The sequence below is a fragment of the Lonchura striata genome, chromosome 1 (genome assembly GCF_046129695.1).
Source record: "Lonchura striata isolate bLonStr1 chromosome 1, bLonStr1.mat, whole genome shotgun sequence".
NCBI classification, from domain to species: domain Eukaryota; kingdom Metazoa; phylum Chordata; class Aves; order Passeriformes; family Estrildidae; genus Lonchura; species Lonchura striata.
This window is the reverse complement of record NC_134603.1, coordinates 56,254,787-56,272,942: the sequence shown is the minus strand read 5'-3', so window position 1 is coordinate 56,272,942 and position 18,156 is coordinate 56,254,787. Positions and strand designations below refer to the sequence as shown.

The following is an 18,156-nucleotide window of genomic DNA, read 5'->3' as shown; positions in this document are numbered from 1 at the left end:
AACCTCTCTTATATTTTGTTTTTACTCAAACATTAGACCATGTTGTTCTGCATTTTTATGGGCTTCTGTCATCTCACTGACACATACTTCCTTCTAGTATAAAACATAGAGCTTGCAGATACTAAAATGTTCATTGATTTTTAACAGCTTACCATTCCCAGTACAAAAATCCAAACCAACAAACAAGCAACTAAGACACTTTATAGTCCAACAAACAATTCCAAGGAACTTCACATTCCTGAAATCCTAGACTTCAGCCTCACTAAACCCACCTCTACTCCATGCTTACTTGGAAAGGCAACTGTATATTGAACCTTCTAGGGCATAGGTTTTGAGATTCATGCATTTCTCCTAGTCACTCTAAATTCACTATTCAAGATGGTGCTGACCTTGCAGCAGCTACCAGATGAAGCTGAAATCTTTTTGATTTCTTCTCTTTGTCTTCTGAACTTGCTGAGTTTCTGTAGGCAGGAATATATTTTTTTCCTAATCTTTTACTCTCAAGAAGTTCTACATGCACTCTAAAATAGATAATTCATCATTATCTTAGCAATCTTCCTTTGTCTCTTATTCCTATGGGAACAGCTTATATTTCATATAAATTTCAATACCTACAAGTAAAACTGTGATAAGGAAAGCACTTATAGTCTGCACTTCAATATATTTGTCCAGGACAAAAGAATAATACTTCTTTACTTAGGATCATAGAATGGCTTGGGTGGTCAGTTGCTACCAGGGTCCTAATTTCTACCTTTGGAAAGATGGATGCCATGTTTCTTTTCTCCCCCAGTCACCTGGGACTTGACTCGACTGCCAAATACAACTTTCCAAATATCATGGAGAGCACGTATATAGAACCTCTACATTGGACATTATTAAAGAGTTTCCAGACAAGTTTACACTATGTGAACAGCAACTGAATCCTTATCACCTCTGCAATTTACACAAGTATATAATCAACATTTAGGGAACCAAAACAAATTTCAGTCTCCAAAGGTTTTGATTTTCAAAGTCTAAATTTTAGGGTTTCCCATATTGCAGTCTTAGAGCAAGTTTACCTTTTCCAATTCCTGCATTTAGAAATGTTCAGCTTTCCTACCTCTTTTGTCACAGCACCTGTGCATGTTCCTGCTGGAAGTGAACATTATTTCCTTCCTTTTCCACATTTGCCCTATAAACTGAGAATGCAGCAGCATTCCTAGCTCAGGGCCCTGGAAGAGCATGGAAGAAGTGCAGAAAATATGGGGACCATTTTGAGTGTCTACGGTTTTCAAGCTTAGCATTCTGCTAAAAAAAATGAAAATATGAGTTTGTATTCACAAAATATTGTTGAAATGAACAGGATGGAAAGTAACAGTGTAGAACCTGCTCCATCAACAGCTATGTCCTGAAGATGGAGCATAATTTTCTGCATTCATTCCATTTGCTAGTAATACAAATTACCAGTATGTGTCATAAAATTGTAACACTGTAGCTCATACAGACAACCAAGAGAAATTAGTATCAACTGGCAACCAAGAGGAATGAGAGGCAGAATCCAAATACTTCTACATTATGTATATTAAAGTCAGAACAGAGGTGCCTATTTCAAGGCAAAATGAAAAAAAAAAAAACACCAAAACAAACTAAAACTATTTGTCCAGAACAAAAGAGTATGCATTGTAATTAAATTTTAACATTACCATGACTCAGACTGAACTTTGCCTTGAAAGTGGATAGTGTTTCAAAAATTGTGATAGAAAAGGGGAATGTAAGAATCCAGAGCAAAATATTTAACTTCATTAAATACCTGTCTTTTCACTCTTTTTTAGATCTCAGACAATGTGTTACATATGTTAGTGAGAACATGCATCTGATCTCTAATGAGACATATGCTTTTTGGAGAGTGCAGGTTCCTTTCTCTATGTAAACAAACAAAACCAGAAATGCCCCTTATGTCACAACTCATTCTATTTTCAAATCACCAGAATCACCTCTCAGCTCTATTAGTCTTTCTTATTGCTATGTCCATAATATTTTCAACTCCCCTCATTTTAATTTTTTTTTGTTTGTTTGTTTTTATCTTTTAAGAACTAGGTTCAAAAGTTCATCAGTTTTCATCACATTCTGTCATTTAGAAACCAAAATAGATTTTACAGAAACCTGTGCTGGAGGGGCCACTAAGCATGAAATGCCCAGGGACTGGTATCACTTAGTATTTTGCTGTCATCACTAAAAGAAAAATGAAAGCCCCCATATGATCTGTCCCTGACTAGTGCAAATCAGAAACAGCATTCCTTAAAAGCTATAGGTATTATTGAGACACAATCCTCATCATGCTAGCAACTTCTAAAACAGCACCATAAAATTCTAGATTAAATCAGTAATCATGCCCTCCAGCTTCATTTTCTTGCTGGCCCTGCACAGCCACCATTGCTCACTGCATCACATCTACAAGTTTTGTGAGAGTTTAAAGGACATTTCAGAACACCTGTCTCAATTCAGACACTTGTCTTACAGTCATATTACAGATATCAGGCTTGCAGGAAGAAGAGCATCTTAACAGATACATGCAACCAGGCATGGCTGTAACTACACAAAAAGTGACAGCGCACTTACGTGAAGGAAAAAACTCAACAAAAATAACAAAAAGTCCTCAGCCAAACAAGACCCGTGCCAACAACTTTAGCAATGGTATCAGGGAAAGTCAACATATCAAACCCAGCAGCTGGAATGATGAGCCGAAAGACATTCTCCACTTGATTATATACTTCAGAATGAAGACAAAATCCCCCAGACTTTCATAATTCTTAATTAAAAAAACCAAAAAAACAAACAAACAAAAAAACCACACAGAAGTTCCCTTTATGGCAATAACTTTCACACAGTTTTCAGGAAGGCTCAAATTGAAACCATAGTGTGTTCCTTGTTAGAGCAGCACCAATTTCCCATGGTTTGAAGAATTCTCACTCTTTAAAGCATGTTATAGGTTCACTGAGTTATAGACTACTTTTCATGTTACTTAATCAGCCATGACTTCTCATTAGTTTACTTCCACTGAAACAATTCTCATGGTAACAGAGAATTTTAAAATGTTGCCTGCTAATCACCAAAGTCGCATGTTTATGCCCCTTAGAGAAGATGTCAGAAACAGATATAGTGAAGCAAGAAGCTTCCCTTTCTTCTTGAAGAAGGATAATTCTTTAAAGACTTGTTATCCCATGCTTTTATTTGGGGAACTGTAATATATTAGATTGATTTGCTCTTCAAAATATTTTAATAGGGCTTCAGAATGGAACACATTTCTACAACTGTTGTAGATGTTGGGAGCACTGGTAGTAGTGGTGGGTAGGTGATAACAAAAGCATATGGAGGATTACGATTTGTTTTTCCATAGAATGTTTTCATTAGCAAATGAAGATTACCAACAATTAGATGCATCTAAGATTACTATTTTGCTGTAATTCTAATGGAAATATAGGGGTTACAGCCCACCCAGAGCTCAGATTTGCCAGTAGCTGCCTTGAAGACAATAAGCAAGATGAGGGTCTAAAACATGCAAGAGTTTAGGGAAAAAAAAACCACAGGCTCAGAGCCAGCACACCCAGTGGGCTGGTATTACAGCTCTCAGGCTTTCTGGGGAGAACAAAAGTGTTCTGCATCTTTAGAGACCTATTTTGAAACAGAATAGTATTTTATTGTGCTTAATTCCACAATTAAGAAAGCTATGTGCCAGAAAAATGTGCTGTTTTTTGGCACTTTAAGACAGAGCAGAAGAGAAGGTATCAGCTCAGACTATCAAAACCAAAATGATACCATTATTTAAAATCATTTTCTGGTAGAACACTGACAAAACCCCTACATCACATTGTTCAGTCCCTAAAATCAACTCAGCTTTGAGTATTCCTTTCTCCTTGTCTCCAAAAAATTGTTGTCTCTATGCTCAGCAGACCTTTTGCAATGGATTTAATGTTACTTTCCTTCCATCTGCCTCTAGAAGTCAAGATGATAATAAACAAGGTATCTGCTTCTGTCTATTCAGAGGCTTCATGGTAGAAAAATGTCCACATTATGAAACTCTGGAGTCCTAAAAAATTCAAGGTCAAGCAGTTATGAGTCTAGAAAGTTTTTGCCTTGAGTGAAAACCATTTGAGTGTTTTTTGACACTGAAGCCACTGGAAAGAAGCAGGATTAGTAAAGTTATTGTGTTAACCAAAGAAGTAGCAAGAAGATTTGCCAAAATAAACATCATTGTGTGTACATTACTATACACCATGAGGCTGTAAAAGTATGCATTTTTCCACATAAACCAGTGCCACTAAACAAGAGAAGAAAAAGAATCCATTTTAAATAAGAAGCAATTTCTTAAAATATTCTTTAAATTTTGTTAAGTTTCATACAGGAAATCCAAGTACTTGGCACATTTCAAAGCATTAAAAACGGTAACAGTTCCTTGTGAGAAGACAGAATTCACTGTGGAAATGCCTTGGGGAATTAAATTTTTTTGGACTGTATCTTCCTAGTTCAGAAAACAAAAAATTTGGAGTTAAAGAGAGTCAGATTTTAGTGAAACAAAACGGTGCATCTTTCTCATCTGATACATGTGATGCAGTGTATGCTGCTTAGACTGAAGGCATGGAGAAAGACAAACTGATTGAAACTCCACTATGCTCACAGCCAAGATTTGTAGTCATTCAGAAACAGCAAGGTATCTAATGCTTTTATAGCTCAATCTTCTCTGTATTCTCAGATCACATAAGCAATAAGATCCCCTGAAGTATTTTTTTCTCCGGGCTGAATATGCCCTCAGTCTCTCTTCACATGTCCTATGCTCTTGGTGCCCTCCCCTGGGTTCATTCCTGTATGTCAGTATTGTGCTGAGTGCACAAAACTGGACATGGCAGTCCAGATGTGGTCCTACAAGTGCTGAGTAAAAGGGGAGGGTCACTTTCTGTGAACCTTTCACCTGCTGTGAAGACCCTTACTACTGCTGTCCAGGGCGTGTTGTGCACCATGACCCCAGAGTCTTTTCTGCAGAGCTGCTTCCCAACAGCTGGCACCAAGCCTGCCTTGTGGCTGGGATTACCACAAGCCAGGGCAAAGAGCTTTTGTTCTTGCTGAGTTTCATAAGATTTATGTAAGCCTTCATAAAGTTTATGTAAGCCATTTCTCCAGCCTGTCCAGGTCCCTCTGACAGCAGCCCTTCCTTTCTGCCTGGTGTCACCTGCAAACCAGCTGAGAGTACCCTTCACCTCATCATGCAGATTGTCAGTGAAGACATTGAATGATATTGGTCCCAGCATGGAACTGAGGGATCCACTACCTCCTGGCTGCAAGCTTGGCTTCACAGCCTTGATTTCTTAAGTCCAGCCTATTTTCTGTCCACTTTATAGTGTCTTTATCCATTCTGTGCCCCACCAATTCTGGGGGCTATGGAGGAAGCTACAGAGGGTGTCAAAGACCACTACAATCAAGGTATGTAAGAATCACTGTCTTTCTTTTGCCCTATTGTGGAAAATATTATTTGTATATGGGAAGTGGTTTTTTTTTAATACTCCCATTCACCTTGCTGTCCTTCATGTGCTTACATGTGATTTGCTCCAACAGTGTTCTCAGGGACTGAGGTGAGGCTGACTGAAGTACAGTTATCTGGATGCTCCTTTTCATTCTTTACAATCAAGCTCCACTAACTTTTGTAGGAAATACAAGTGTTTTAAGTGATGCCTTACCATGCCTTCCTTTGCCAGGGATACTTCATCATGTTCAAGGGCTCAGGGACCTGGAAGGCCTGAGGACAAGCCTTGCAAGTGAAAACCACAGTATAAAAGGTACCTTAGCCTTTCTCATGATCCTTATCAATATGTCAACTGTTCCAGCAAGCAATAGAGCCACACTTACTTAGCTTTTATTTTACTCCTGATGTACTTTAAGAAACCTTTTCTATCTTGCATTTCCCTGAGCTGGAGCTTGCTGAACTCCATTCCTATGTAAATAGACAATGACTCTTTATTCCTCCCAAGTAGTCAGTCTCCGCTTCATTGTAGGGTTTTTTGTGTGTGTGTGTTTGAGCGAGTCATACTCCTCTTCTGTAAAGCTTGTCTTCTGAGTATGGGGAGAACAGTTCTTGTGCTCAGAGGATACTGTCCTCACAGATTAGATAGATCTCCTGGGCTCCTTTGCCCTTCAAGGATCCACAGGAGCCTGCCAAGCATGTCCCTGAACAAACATCTCCCCTCATCACACTATTGATCATCTGTATCAAGAAATTGTCTTCAATCTGTTTCAGAAATCTGGATTGCTTGTGTTCAGCCTTATTGGTCTTCCAGTAGTTACTCCTGAGGTTAAAGTCACCCAAGAATACCAATGCCTGGAACTATAAGGCTTTTTCCACCTGCCCCGAGATTGCTTCATCTTCCTTCTCTTGTTGATGAGGTCTAGATCAGACACCTACTACATCACTTATCTTGGTCTGAACTTTGTTCTCTGTCTGCAAGCTCTCCACTTGTTTGCCACTTCACCCAGGGTCCTGCCCACTCAAAACACACCATTGTATAGAGCTTAAAGGGAGAGCAGCTCATACTGACACCCTGCTAGCACCTTATGGTACTACATGTGCCTTGTATTTACAACTGGGTTCAAGGTTAAGAAGAAAGGGTGAGTGGGCCAGACATACTGAACTTAGGTTTGTGTGAGTTTATGGGCCCCAAGTGGGGTAACTCTCTGGGGGCACCCCTGGTAGGGGAGACTCTCCTGGAGCAGTTCTGTGTCAGGAACGAGAGATGCATTGGACTTTTTCAGTCTTCAGCTTCTGTTAATTGTTAAATTATCAAGACCTTGCATGCGTGAAAACAGCACAAAAATGGCTAACAAACTCATACTACAAGGTCTTTTTAAGTCTAATCAAAAGCGAAACTACCTAATTAAGAAGTGACGCTTAAATTATTTTAAAAATTATTTTTCAATTATTATTTTAAATTATTTAAATTATTTTAAATTATTATTTTAAAATTATTTTTTAAATTATTATTTTATCAAAACACCCCAGGGCAGACAGGGGGATATTCCCATTGCCCTGGATTCCCACAGGTTTGTCCCTTCTTTGGTGAAAGAATTCTGAAGTTATGATTTGCTGTCACTCTTTTCAAATATACCTGAACCACAGTAATTCTAGGGAAGCAACAAGATCTCACTAGGAAAGAAGAGGATTTAATGCAAAGGCATATGAAAAAGTTTCTATAGAACTGACTTAAGTGCTGTTGGAATATAATGAAAATGCTTTCATTCAATTATTAATCATAATATAGAGTCACTATCAACTCTACATATTAGAATTCAAAATGTGGACTACTTATCTAATGATCTCTTAAGCCAATTGTAGACAGACACAGATTTTCTATGTGTGTCCTTAAACTTAAATTAATTAACCAAAAACACTGTCAATCTATCTTTCATGATGGAATGTACATATGACCATTTGCAATATTTGATCGAAAAGCTACATAATTAATGAACTTGTACACGTTTAACTTCCTCCACTTTTCTCAGATTTTGTTTCACTGCATTGAATTTATTATTTACACTGTACACGATGCAATGTTTATATGATAATATTGATATAGAATCACAGAATATCCAGAATTGAAAGGGATCCACAAGGATCAGAGAGTTCAATTTCTGGCCCTGTGCAGGACAGTGCCAAAAGTCACACCATGTGCCCAAAAGTATTTTTCAAATACTTCTTGAACTCTGTCAGACTGGCACCGTCACCACTTCCCTGCAGAGCTTTTTCCAGGGCTAAACTACCCTCAGGATGAAGAACCTTTTCCTAATTCCCACCTAAACCTCCCCTGCCACAACTTCAGGCCATTCCCTGGGTCCTCTCTCTGATCACCACAGAGAGATCAGTGTCTTCCTCTCTTCTTCCCCTCAAAAGGAAGTTGTAGACTCCAGTTTCTTCTCCACACCAAGTAACTTCAGTCACTCCTCATGGCTTTTCTTCTAGGCCTTTCACCATACATACATAATGTTACATATATATTTTAAAAAAACCAAAACCAACACTTTTATATATAGTATTCTCTATACAAACTTTTAAATTCAAAGTTTCAAATATGTCACTAAAAAATCACAAACTTTATCATTAAAGAATTTCCCACTATTTTTAAAACCTTTTTTTTTCTGTTAAAATATACCCTAGGACACAGATGTGTACAACTGTGCTTTCAGACAAGAATATAGTGCACTTTAATTTTACAGTGATCAGTGTCTCACAACTAACTGCCTGCCATTGTATACTCTAATGCCCAACTCATGTTCTATGCTAGTCTAGTCATTATGCTATGGAGTCATTCAAACCACAGACTGCTTGACACCCTGCTTTAAAATATCCCGAGGTTTTAGCTGGTATTTGCCACTTATTTGCAATGGCATGATAATTATTAGTTTAGTAAGTGCCTATAGCAAATCTTGTTAAAAAAAGAATGTTTCACATCTTGATTTAATAACATCTTACAGGTTATTTTTTACTAGGATTTACAAGTTTAGCTGGAAACCTCCAGTCTTTAGACCATCTGCATGCAAAGAAAAATAATGGAAAAAAGAGCTCTGTTAACAACCTTAACACCTCTCATAATATATTTAAAAAACCCTACCAAACCCCAAAAGGCCTGAACCCCAAACTTCAAAGTTTTTTGTTTACCACAAATTTCTTTAAGCTTAGAGTTTTTAACTGGCATTGTGAGTTAATTCATCCGAGTCAGACTTTGATGTGTAACTTGATTTCTTCAAGCTAGAGATGAAGCAGCAATTGCTTACCTGACTCACACGCAAATGTCTTTGATGTCTCATCGTGAAAGATAATTGCCACTGCATGCTTCTTTGTCTCTCGAGGCAATCTGGTTATGTTTTTGATATTGTGCAGCTCTGTTACCTTAAAATGAAGAAAAGTATTTTAGACCAGTGTATAAATAGTACAAATAAAAATATTAACCTTAGCATCTCAATTTTTACTATAAAGTGTTTTTCCCGTCCTAGTTTCAGCCAGGACAGGGTTAATTTTTCACAGTAAGCAGGAAAGGTGTGTGGAAAGGCCCAGAAGTTATTCCACTCCACCTCACTCATTGCCAGGGGCAGGAGTAAGGAGCTCTTCTTCCAGCAGAGAAAGCATTGTGGGGAAGAGCCTGATACTGGCTTTCCCTGTTGCAAGCTTTTCCATGTAAATTGATTCTTTGTGCTGCTGTTACTGTTCATTTCTCTGTCTCATTGCTGTTTCTAGTAAATCATTCTTATCTCAACCCATGATTTTCAGCTTTTGTGCCTCCAATTCTCAACTCCATTCCAAAGGAGTGGGAAGGGGAGGGGAAGGGGGGAGCGCAGCAGTGTGGTTTTGAGTCTCAGTGGGAGGCCCAAACTGAGGAGTACCATTCCTAAACCCCTAGGGTTATTTATCAGATTGGTAATTGGTTAAAAAAAACCCACATAAATAGGTAGAGTCTTAAGTTACAAAACTTAATTCTAATAACTCTATTTCTCTAATAAATTTCGACAAAACTGTTTCTTTAATAAGTCCTACATGGAAATAGTTTACAGTAACATCAACTCAGCCTTGAGATTTGTATAATCTATTTTTCAATTCCTATACTTATACAACTTGGATCGGTTTCAGAATCTGCATCAAACAGAAAACCTAACGTTGGAAGAACAGTGTTTCATTAGTTAAGGAAGGTAACTCAACTAATATGCCAAATAGTATCACTACATTGTAAGGATAGATCCTCATGTGTCTTTAAAATGTATCTCAAAAGAACTCAAACTTTCATTTTATTTCCTAAATATTAGAAAAGCTTATCAACAATAAAATACTCTTGCAGCAAGTTTACAATATAAAAATTCAATCTATTTCAATTTTCTTTTGATGCATGTATATAACTACAATTAACAAAAAATGGAAGAAAAATATGTTATTCCAACCACACCTCGTGGCCTGCCTATATTAAACTGATTAACACTTCATATTCTGAAATGTTTTTCTCAGTTTCTTGGAACTCTGGGCAAGCTTTATCTGTTTAGAGTTAGTTTTTCTCAGGCAGGACATTTGCCTCAGGCAGAATTAATTTCCAGAAAAATGTCAGCTATATGAGTTTGGACATCTATGACTACAGAAAAAATTGACTGAATGTAGGTGGGTTTTTTTTGTTTTGCTTTGTAATTGTTATGCTCCTGGTGTACAGTTCCAGCATTCCTTTTCACATGCTGAAATAAATGTTTTTAAAGCAGAAGAGATTTTATAAGGTGCAGTAAAAAAATGGAACACGTTGGGGCAAAGACATTTCAATAAAATATTGATAGCAGATGAGCAGCGAGATGCATCAAACCAACAAAAGAAACTGAGACAAAGCATGAAGAGGAATGTGTTATATGCTGACGAACTTGGGACCAGAACTGAAGACTGCTCTAGAGTCTGCCTTAACAGCCTTCAGCAAAACTCACTCCAGTTTGTCAATATCTTTGTTGTAACAGGTGGGCCAAAAATGAATATGGTCTAATGTGTGCTAATCCGAGGAGAATAATCATTCTCTGTACTGACTAGCCATTCTTTTGTCCACCCAGCCCACGGAGCTTTGCTGCCTGAGACATCAAAATCCAGGGCTCTCCCTGCAGTCCTGCCCCCAGCTTGCCAATGCCAAACCTGTGCCATGCAGGGGTTCTTCTACCCCCAGGCTGGCACTTGTCTTTTGCCCTTAATCACTTTAACAAAGTCCATGTCAGCCCATTCATCCTGCCTGTTCAGGCTGCTGAAAAGGTGACTTGACTACCAAAAGCACTGATCCTTACCAATTTGTTCTCTGCACATTGGTGCAGCTCCCTTATTTCCTCCAGGTCCCTGATAACAATATCAAGAAGGTCCAAGTGCACAGCAGTTCCACACTTGCTGCAACCCTCCAAACAGGTAAGCACATTAACCACACTAATAACCAACATAACTACATAATAACCAACCATTAACTACATAATAACCAACCATTAACCATATAATAACCAACTAATTAACCACAACTTTCTGGGTCTGACTAGCTCTAGCTGACCATCTTTACATCATGTAGACATTCACCTGCATAGAGAGTAATGTCCCAACTTCAATTTGAGAATCCCACAGGAGAAAATGTGAAAAGCCCTGCTAAAGTTCTTCTCATAACATATCACAGATGGTGATCATACTGGTCAGGCACAATTTACCCTTGGTAAATCCATGCTGCCTTTCCCAGATATTATATTTACTCCACAGTTCTTCCTATAGGCTGAAGTAAGACTGTCAGAAATTCTCCAGGTTGATCTTTGGTTGACTGCCAAAATTCTCTGTATTCTTCATGTTAACCTTTTGGCCTTCTTTTGGACACAGGTGCATTTGCCTCACCATTTGGTTCCTAATCCCATATAATTTTAACTTTTGTCATGCATTTTCAGGGCTTTGTAAGAATCCATATATTTCACTACTTTTTGTCTTGGAGGAAAGAGAAGGGCTGAATACCACAAATATCCCTGTTCCATTAAAGAATTTACTTTAATATCTGTTGATTTTCCTTGATCCATGCATGGTAAAAGAACTAATGTGTGAGAGGGCTTTTATGACTCACCCAAAGCACTAATCTCAAGGAAATCCCCCAAAAGAGAGGTAAGAAAGCATTAGCAGGCAGAGGAGAGAGCAGACTCTAGAATTCAAAACCTGAGGGAACAATACCAAATCCATAAGTTATTACTGAATTTTGAAGACACTGAAGGCCCCAAAGTCAGAGAGAGGGCACAGATCTACTAGCCTTGCTAAATGAGAAGATATAAGAGCAAAATATTTAAGATGATTTGGGACACAAAAAAGTTCAGGTTATTATTAAAGAAAATTTTAAAAATAGCTGGTGGTCCAATAGGGAAAACACTGATAGGAGGAAAAAGCTCCAGTGATTCTTACACAAGCAATTAATACAGAAAGTGACATTTTCACGTGTGTGCATTTGTGAAACTGCACACCATGCTGATAAAAGTGCCTTAAATCTTGCTGTACTTAGAAGGGAAAGTTTCTCTCTCTGGTATAGCAGAAAAGGAAATAGAATTGCTTTGAATAGTGACAATAAGGCTTATCAAGCCTTCTTCTAGTCTCTGTTATATAGTAGAGATCTACCTTTTTTCTTAGTACTTGAGTATTACAGATTACTGAAAGACCCTGCAATGCTTATAATAATGATAATAGAGCCAGAAATCTTACATTCCTAGCACTAAAGCAACAAAATTTTAATAGTAATTTATGTTTGAAACATAAATACAGACATACCTAAGTACACACACAGCTATATGTAAAGATGATTTTCTGAGTCATCTTCTGATCAGTACATTAATTCTGCCTTGTTTAATACAGTCACATATGCAACATGCATCAAACACTTAAGAATATTGTCAGTAAAAAATGTACATACAACAGAAGTTGCTGGTGGGAATTTAATGTCAGAAAGAGACAATGAAAACAGTGCCAAATCTTATGTGCTGCTTTTTGGTACTCATGAGTGATTAAGTTGAACAACATGCTAGGCCAGTAAAGAAAAATAGTCTCCATGCAGGAAAAAAGGGTATTTGTTTTAAACACATTTTGATTTTCCTTTGTGTCTGAAATCACAGGACCTCCCTCGACAGCACAGAATTTCCTGTAACTGCAGTGTGAGAAAGTTACATTAGTTGCCTCTTCCAAACTCCCTGACTTTTACCTTCTTTCTTTAAGACAAACTTTTTAAGCCATTTGTAGTCTCATACAGAAATCATATCTCTCTTGTAAATCATATCCCTCTTGCCTTTCCATAAAAAATGGACCTATTTGAAACTGCTATGAGATATTGTGAGACATCCTTGTCAAATACTTTAGTGGTTTAACATACGTAGCAAAAGCATTTCTGACAGTTAAGATTTTTTTTCCAAAATAATCTCTTTCTTATTGAAATGCTTTACTTTACAAGAACTGAAGGAAATAATTTTAGCTAAAACATTTTGAGGACATAGGAAATTTATAAAGATTTTAGTAATTATAATTTTTCTGAGCAAGCTAACAGAAAAAGAAATGAGAATACTTCAGGAACACAAATCTACATTAACAACTAGAAAGGCCATATTATCAAATAAGCCACTCAGTATTTCTATTGCTTATATAATTTTCAATATCAAATAAACATGAATAGTTCCTTCAGTGTTCATCTTTTCAAATTGTACTGTATGCTTCCCTCCACAATCAGAGTAGAAAGATAGAGGCAAAACTGTGAAAGCCTATCCTCCCATTGATAGAGAATTAAGTTAATGAAATTCTGAATTCTGGATTTAATGCCAATTAAGCATGAGTCGTTTCTCTACTTGCTGAACGTGTGCAATTAAAAAACACCTGAGAGTATATCATCCTGTATGAAGGAATAGATGAGCTTTGCCTGGCAACCAGATTGCTTTATCTCAGAGATTTTTAAAACTGTGGCTTAAATTCTCTGTATTTTTTTTTTTAAACACAAAAATAAATAAGCATTTTTTAAAAGGGGAAAAGTATCAAAGCTACTGAAAAGGCAAAAATAGAACTTATAAAAATACTACTTTGAAATTATTTAAAACATAGCAGATTTTAAGAAGGTTTTAAAAGTCTAATAAAGTTTTTAAAAAGTAAAAAAAAACCAAAAAACATTTTCCCCATTAGGGGATTATACTTCATCTAAAACCTTGGTAACACTGAAAACAACCCAAACCAACGAAAACTTTGAAAATCAGTTTTCATATTTTCCCCATTTGTAACTCTCTAGAACAAAATTAATTCCAACAATGAATAAAATACCCAATATTGCCTCCTTAGTAAGCAAATTGCAAAGAGATTTTTTCTGATTTTTTATCCTTTGATTTCTTCCAGTAGGTGAAATAAATCCTTTTTTTATTAAACTATGATTACGTAGTATACAAATTTCCACTACCATTAGCAAGTTAACTTAGACTTTCTTTTTTCTTCTAGACATATAGTGCTGTTCTCCATATGTTGCTCAGTGTGGTATGTGCTAGGGACTCTTAGCACCTGGACTATTTCTCAGTTCTCCTACTCCTCATCAATAATTCCTGCTTCATATGTCCATCACTCAGCGGCCCACACATACATTTCCTACTTTTTTTTCTGTTTCTTGAATTTTTTTATCACTCTTTAAAACCACTTTTGCTTTTTCTCTCAAAAGACAATTTAACACTGATTGATGAAAAGATGTAGAAGAGTTACTAAGCTTACAGGTAACCAAAATTTGCCAAGGTTTTTTTTAGATTTTTTTTTTTTTTTTCATCTCTTATACAGGTTTTTTTTCTTTCTGGGTGGAGGGGGGATGGGTCTTGACATAGTTGTTTCAGAGAAAGCCAAGTCCTCCACTTCTTATTAATATTTGATAAAAGGACATAGCCTTGAAGGGCTAATAGGTAGGATAACTTCCAGGATTGGTAAAGGCATAATCTCACTCCTGTAAAATTATACCAGTCTAGACTTGTGTCAGGATCTCAAGGCAACACATCAGTGTTGCTTACTGTAACTTGGCTCCTCTCACAGCCAGGAATTTGCTTCACCTCAAATATTCCTTATAAGCACAGATGAAAATAAATGCACTTGATCTGGAAACAAATTTTTGTTGATGTTTGGATTGTTTGCCAAAATCTAATACGCTTTTACAGATGAATCAAAAAGGTGAAAGATCCTATAAGTTTTCTGACACTATTGCTCATATATCTTGATCAGTCATGAATCATCTAAATATTGCTTCAGGTAATGCAATGCACTTCCTCACATCCTCATTGTTTTTCTTTATCTTGGTCTGGAGATAAGCCTAAAACTTTAACTTCTTTTGTGTTGGTGTAACATCTTATCTGAAAGAACTCCATATTCAGAACATCCACCTGCTTCTTTTAGTAAATGTTACATAGGAATAATAAAGTCCATAACTATCAACACCTTATAAATACTGTCTAGCCACATCTGGATGGATCAACAATCCAAAAAAAACCAAAACAAAACAGAAAAAAAAAAAACACAAAAAAAGAAACATAGATCAGTACACCAACCTTAAAAACAAGAGAAGAAACTGAGGACTCCTCTGAAGGAAACAACAGTTAACAAATCTCATACTATATGGTCAAAAAGACAAGAGGATAAAAGGAAGTATTTAGCTTATGCCCTCACTTTGAAAAAAAAGCTTCATTTCCTTGAAGTCTTATGATAGCAACATTTAACCTGAGAGGTTCACATAAACTAAAGTCACCTTTCTGCATAAAGATCCTAAATTTAACGCTAATACAAAATTTCTTCAATTCTCTCCTCCCTACCAGAATGCACAAGCATTGTCAGATGCCAGGGGACTGAGTTACAGGAAATACTAAATGATTGGTCTGGTTTAGTTTTAGTGCATGTCTGTGCCAAGAGACTAGGAAATAATCTGAAAATCATCCTAATAGATTTCAGAAGTCTAACTCAACTTTTCTCCAGCTACACCAACTGTAATTTAATTTCAACAAAGCCATGCTGCAGATACCTAGTAAATAATTCAAGTGTAAGAAAACTACTAACGTAAGAAAGCCTTCAGTGGCAGATAGCCTTAGAAGGACACACAAGTATAGGCTGATGATCAAGGAAATTATTTAGGATATTGCTATATGGAAAATAAAATCTCTGACCAGCACACCCAGGCTTTGAAGTGGTCAGTTATATCTGTCTAGTCAGAAAAAATCAGATAACAGATTTCTAGTAACAAACTTCTGGTCTCTCTAAAAAAACTTTAGCCCTTGCCTGTCTATCAACCTAAAGTCTTTTTGAAAGAGCATTTGCTACCCAGGTAAATAATAGGAAATAATTAGAACATCACAATTTCATTATACTAGCAAAATATATTATGAAACAGTTACTGTCAATGCACCTTAAAACACCCATCCTTTAAAATATTTGGGTGTTTTGCTATCATCTCAGTATCTTAGTTATATTCCTAGATGTGAAAAGCTATTAAATTCCAAAAGGCACTTAATTTAAAAAAAGGCTCATATTAACTGAGATGCATTGCTTCTTAACAGTAAATGTTTTTTTCCTCTTTTGTGATTACTTTCTTTGGAACTATATTTGTTTATTTCAAAGAGGAAGGCTTTTAGGAACAATTCAATACACTTTCTCTTTAATCTACAACACTTCACTATTGACACACACTGGACATTTTTTGTTTGCTTCTTGTACTAAACATCTGTTCTAGTCATGCAGATGAAGATGTAGGATTTCCTTTTTTATTACATGGCATGTAAAGACTGTACATATATAACACATTGTGGGATCTGGTGCTCAAATTGTACCTTTAAATAGATGAGATGACTCTTCCACAATTACAGAAATAGTATGTCCAAATCACTTATTATATTTGCATCTCTATAAAAATTACAATTCCACGGTAAATAAGAAAGGAGGTCCAAAAGAGATGAAAACCACAAAAATCATGAATAAAACCTTAAGTGGCCCATTCTGGTTTATATCTTATTTGAATTCTTCCAAACATGTGCCTCCCATATGAAACTGGGAGGGAAATGATTCTGCAAATCCATCTACTGGAAGTTATTTCCACTGTGCAGAGTCCTGGAAATTGCCTGGGCAGAAGAAAAGGTCTGAATTTACATAAATGGGTTTCTGGTTTGCATTGCGCACTACTTTCCTGTCATTTAAGTTCTAACTAGAAAAAGTAGAAGCAGAAGAAAAAGTTATAAAATGAAATAATTTATCCTTTTATTTCTTAATAATAGTCCACATATGACCATCTATTGTGTAATACCACGCAAGCAGTAATGTGACAGAGCAAAGGCCAACACGGGCAAGGAGCAGGGACACCAATGAGGGACGCCCAGACAGTAAAGACCCATCCCAAACCAGAAACAGCATGGCAACAATAAGAGAGTGATATATAAAGCAAGGGCCATGTCAACTATCACAGCAAGAGAAGGGCAAAGGAGGTACCAATATGCTGCTTCCAGTCTGCAAAAGGAGAATACAAGATGTTGGCTCAGTACAGATCAGAAGACCACAGACAGGATCTCAAAGCATCTAAACACCTGCCTCCAGCTCAGCTTTCAGTGGCACTATCTGCAGCTAGCAGTGGCTCCTTTAACATTGCTAAATCTAATTGCCACAGAGTAGAAGTTTTGTTACAGCTTTGTATGGAGCTGGATGTGATTTGGGCTCTTAAGAAAAGGGAGTGTGCTGTCTGAAAAGCATAAAGACCTTTAAGGCTGGGGAAATGGCTGCATTAAAAGAAGCACAGGCCATAAATCAAGGGAAGTGACTTTTTCTTAACTCAGTATTCATTAGATCACCTCTAGAATACTTTCCCCAGTTTTGGGACTCCAATGAAAAAGTGATTCCAATGACAAAATGAGTTCAGCAGAGCGTCCCCAGGACAGCCAGAGCTGGGACTATTGCCCTGTGTGGGGGTAGAGGTTGAAGGAAGCAGCTGCTCCATCCTGCAACAGGGATGGATTTGGGGGCATCTAACTGCAATCCCCCCAGTGCCAGAAGGGAGATTATAGAGATGGAGCCAGGCTCTTCACAGCTGTGATTGGCAGGAGGAAGATGGACAATGGGCATAAACTGAGACAAGAGATGTCCAGGCTGCATATGAGAAGTGATGTTCCCACCAAGAAGACAGTCCAGCAGTGGGACAGGCAGCCCAGTGAGGTTATGCAATATCCATTCTTGGAGACACAACGGGACATCGCCCTGTGCAACCATGTTTGCTCAGACCTTGGACCTCAGAGGTGGCACTGCTGTGAGCAGAAGCTGGACAAGGAAACTCTTCATAAGAAATAACTTCTAAGTCTAAGAAAGGGATGCTAACAGACCTGCAAGGATATTTGGACCTTTGTGGGTTTGGGCAAACTCTTACGGAATTAAGATATTCCAAGTATTTAAGAGGAAACACATTTCCACGGCATCAGCATATATTGCAGAAAACCAGCAATAGGACAAGGAGATGCAAGAGACTGGAAACCAGGACTCAAGGTTAAAATTAACTAAGGGGCAGAAAAAAAACCAAACCTATTTAATGAAAGAATAGCAAATCTTAAAGCATAAGATTACAAGAGGAACATAATAAGGGAGAAGAGAAATCCCAAGAT

General features: G+C 37.2%; 1 protein-coding gene across 1 annotated transcript in view; it reads right to left on the bottom strand.

Moving 5' to 3' along the window:
- The window catches only part of DOK6 (docking protein 6), a 249,661-nt gene that overhangs the window by 125,784 nt on the left and 105,721 nt on the right, over positions 1–18,156 (bottom strand). The window contains exon 3 of the mRNA XM_021530883.3: positions 8,794–8,908. Within this exon, the coding sequence (XP_021386558.1) occupies positions 8,794–8,908 (115 nt within the window). The remainder of the gene's footprint in view (positions 1–8,793; positions 8,909–18,156) is intronic.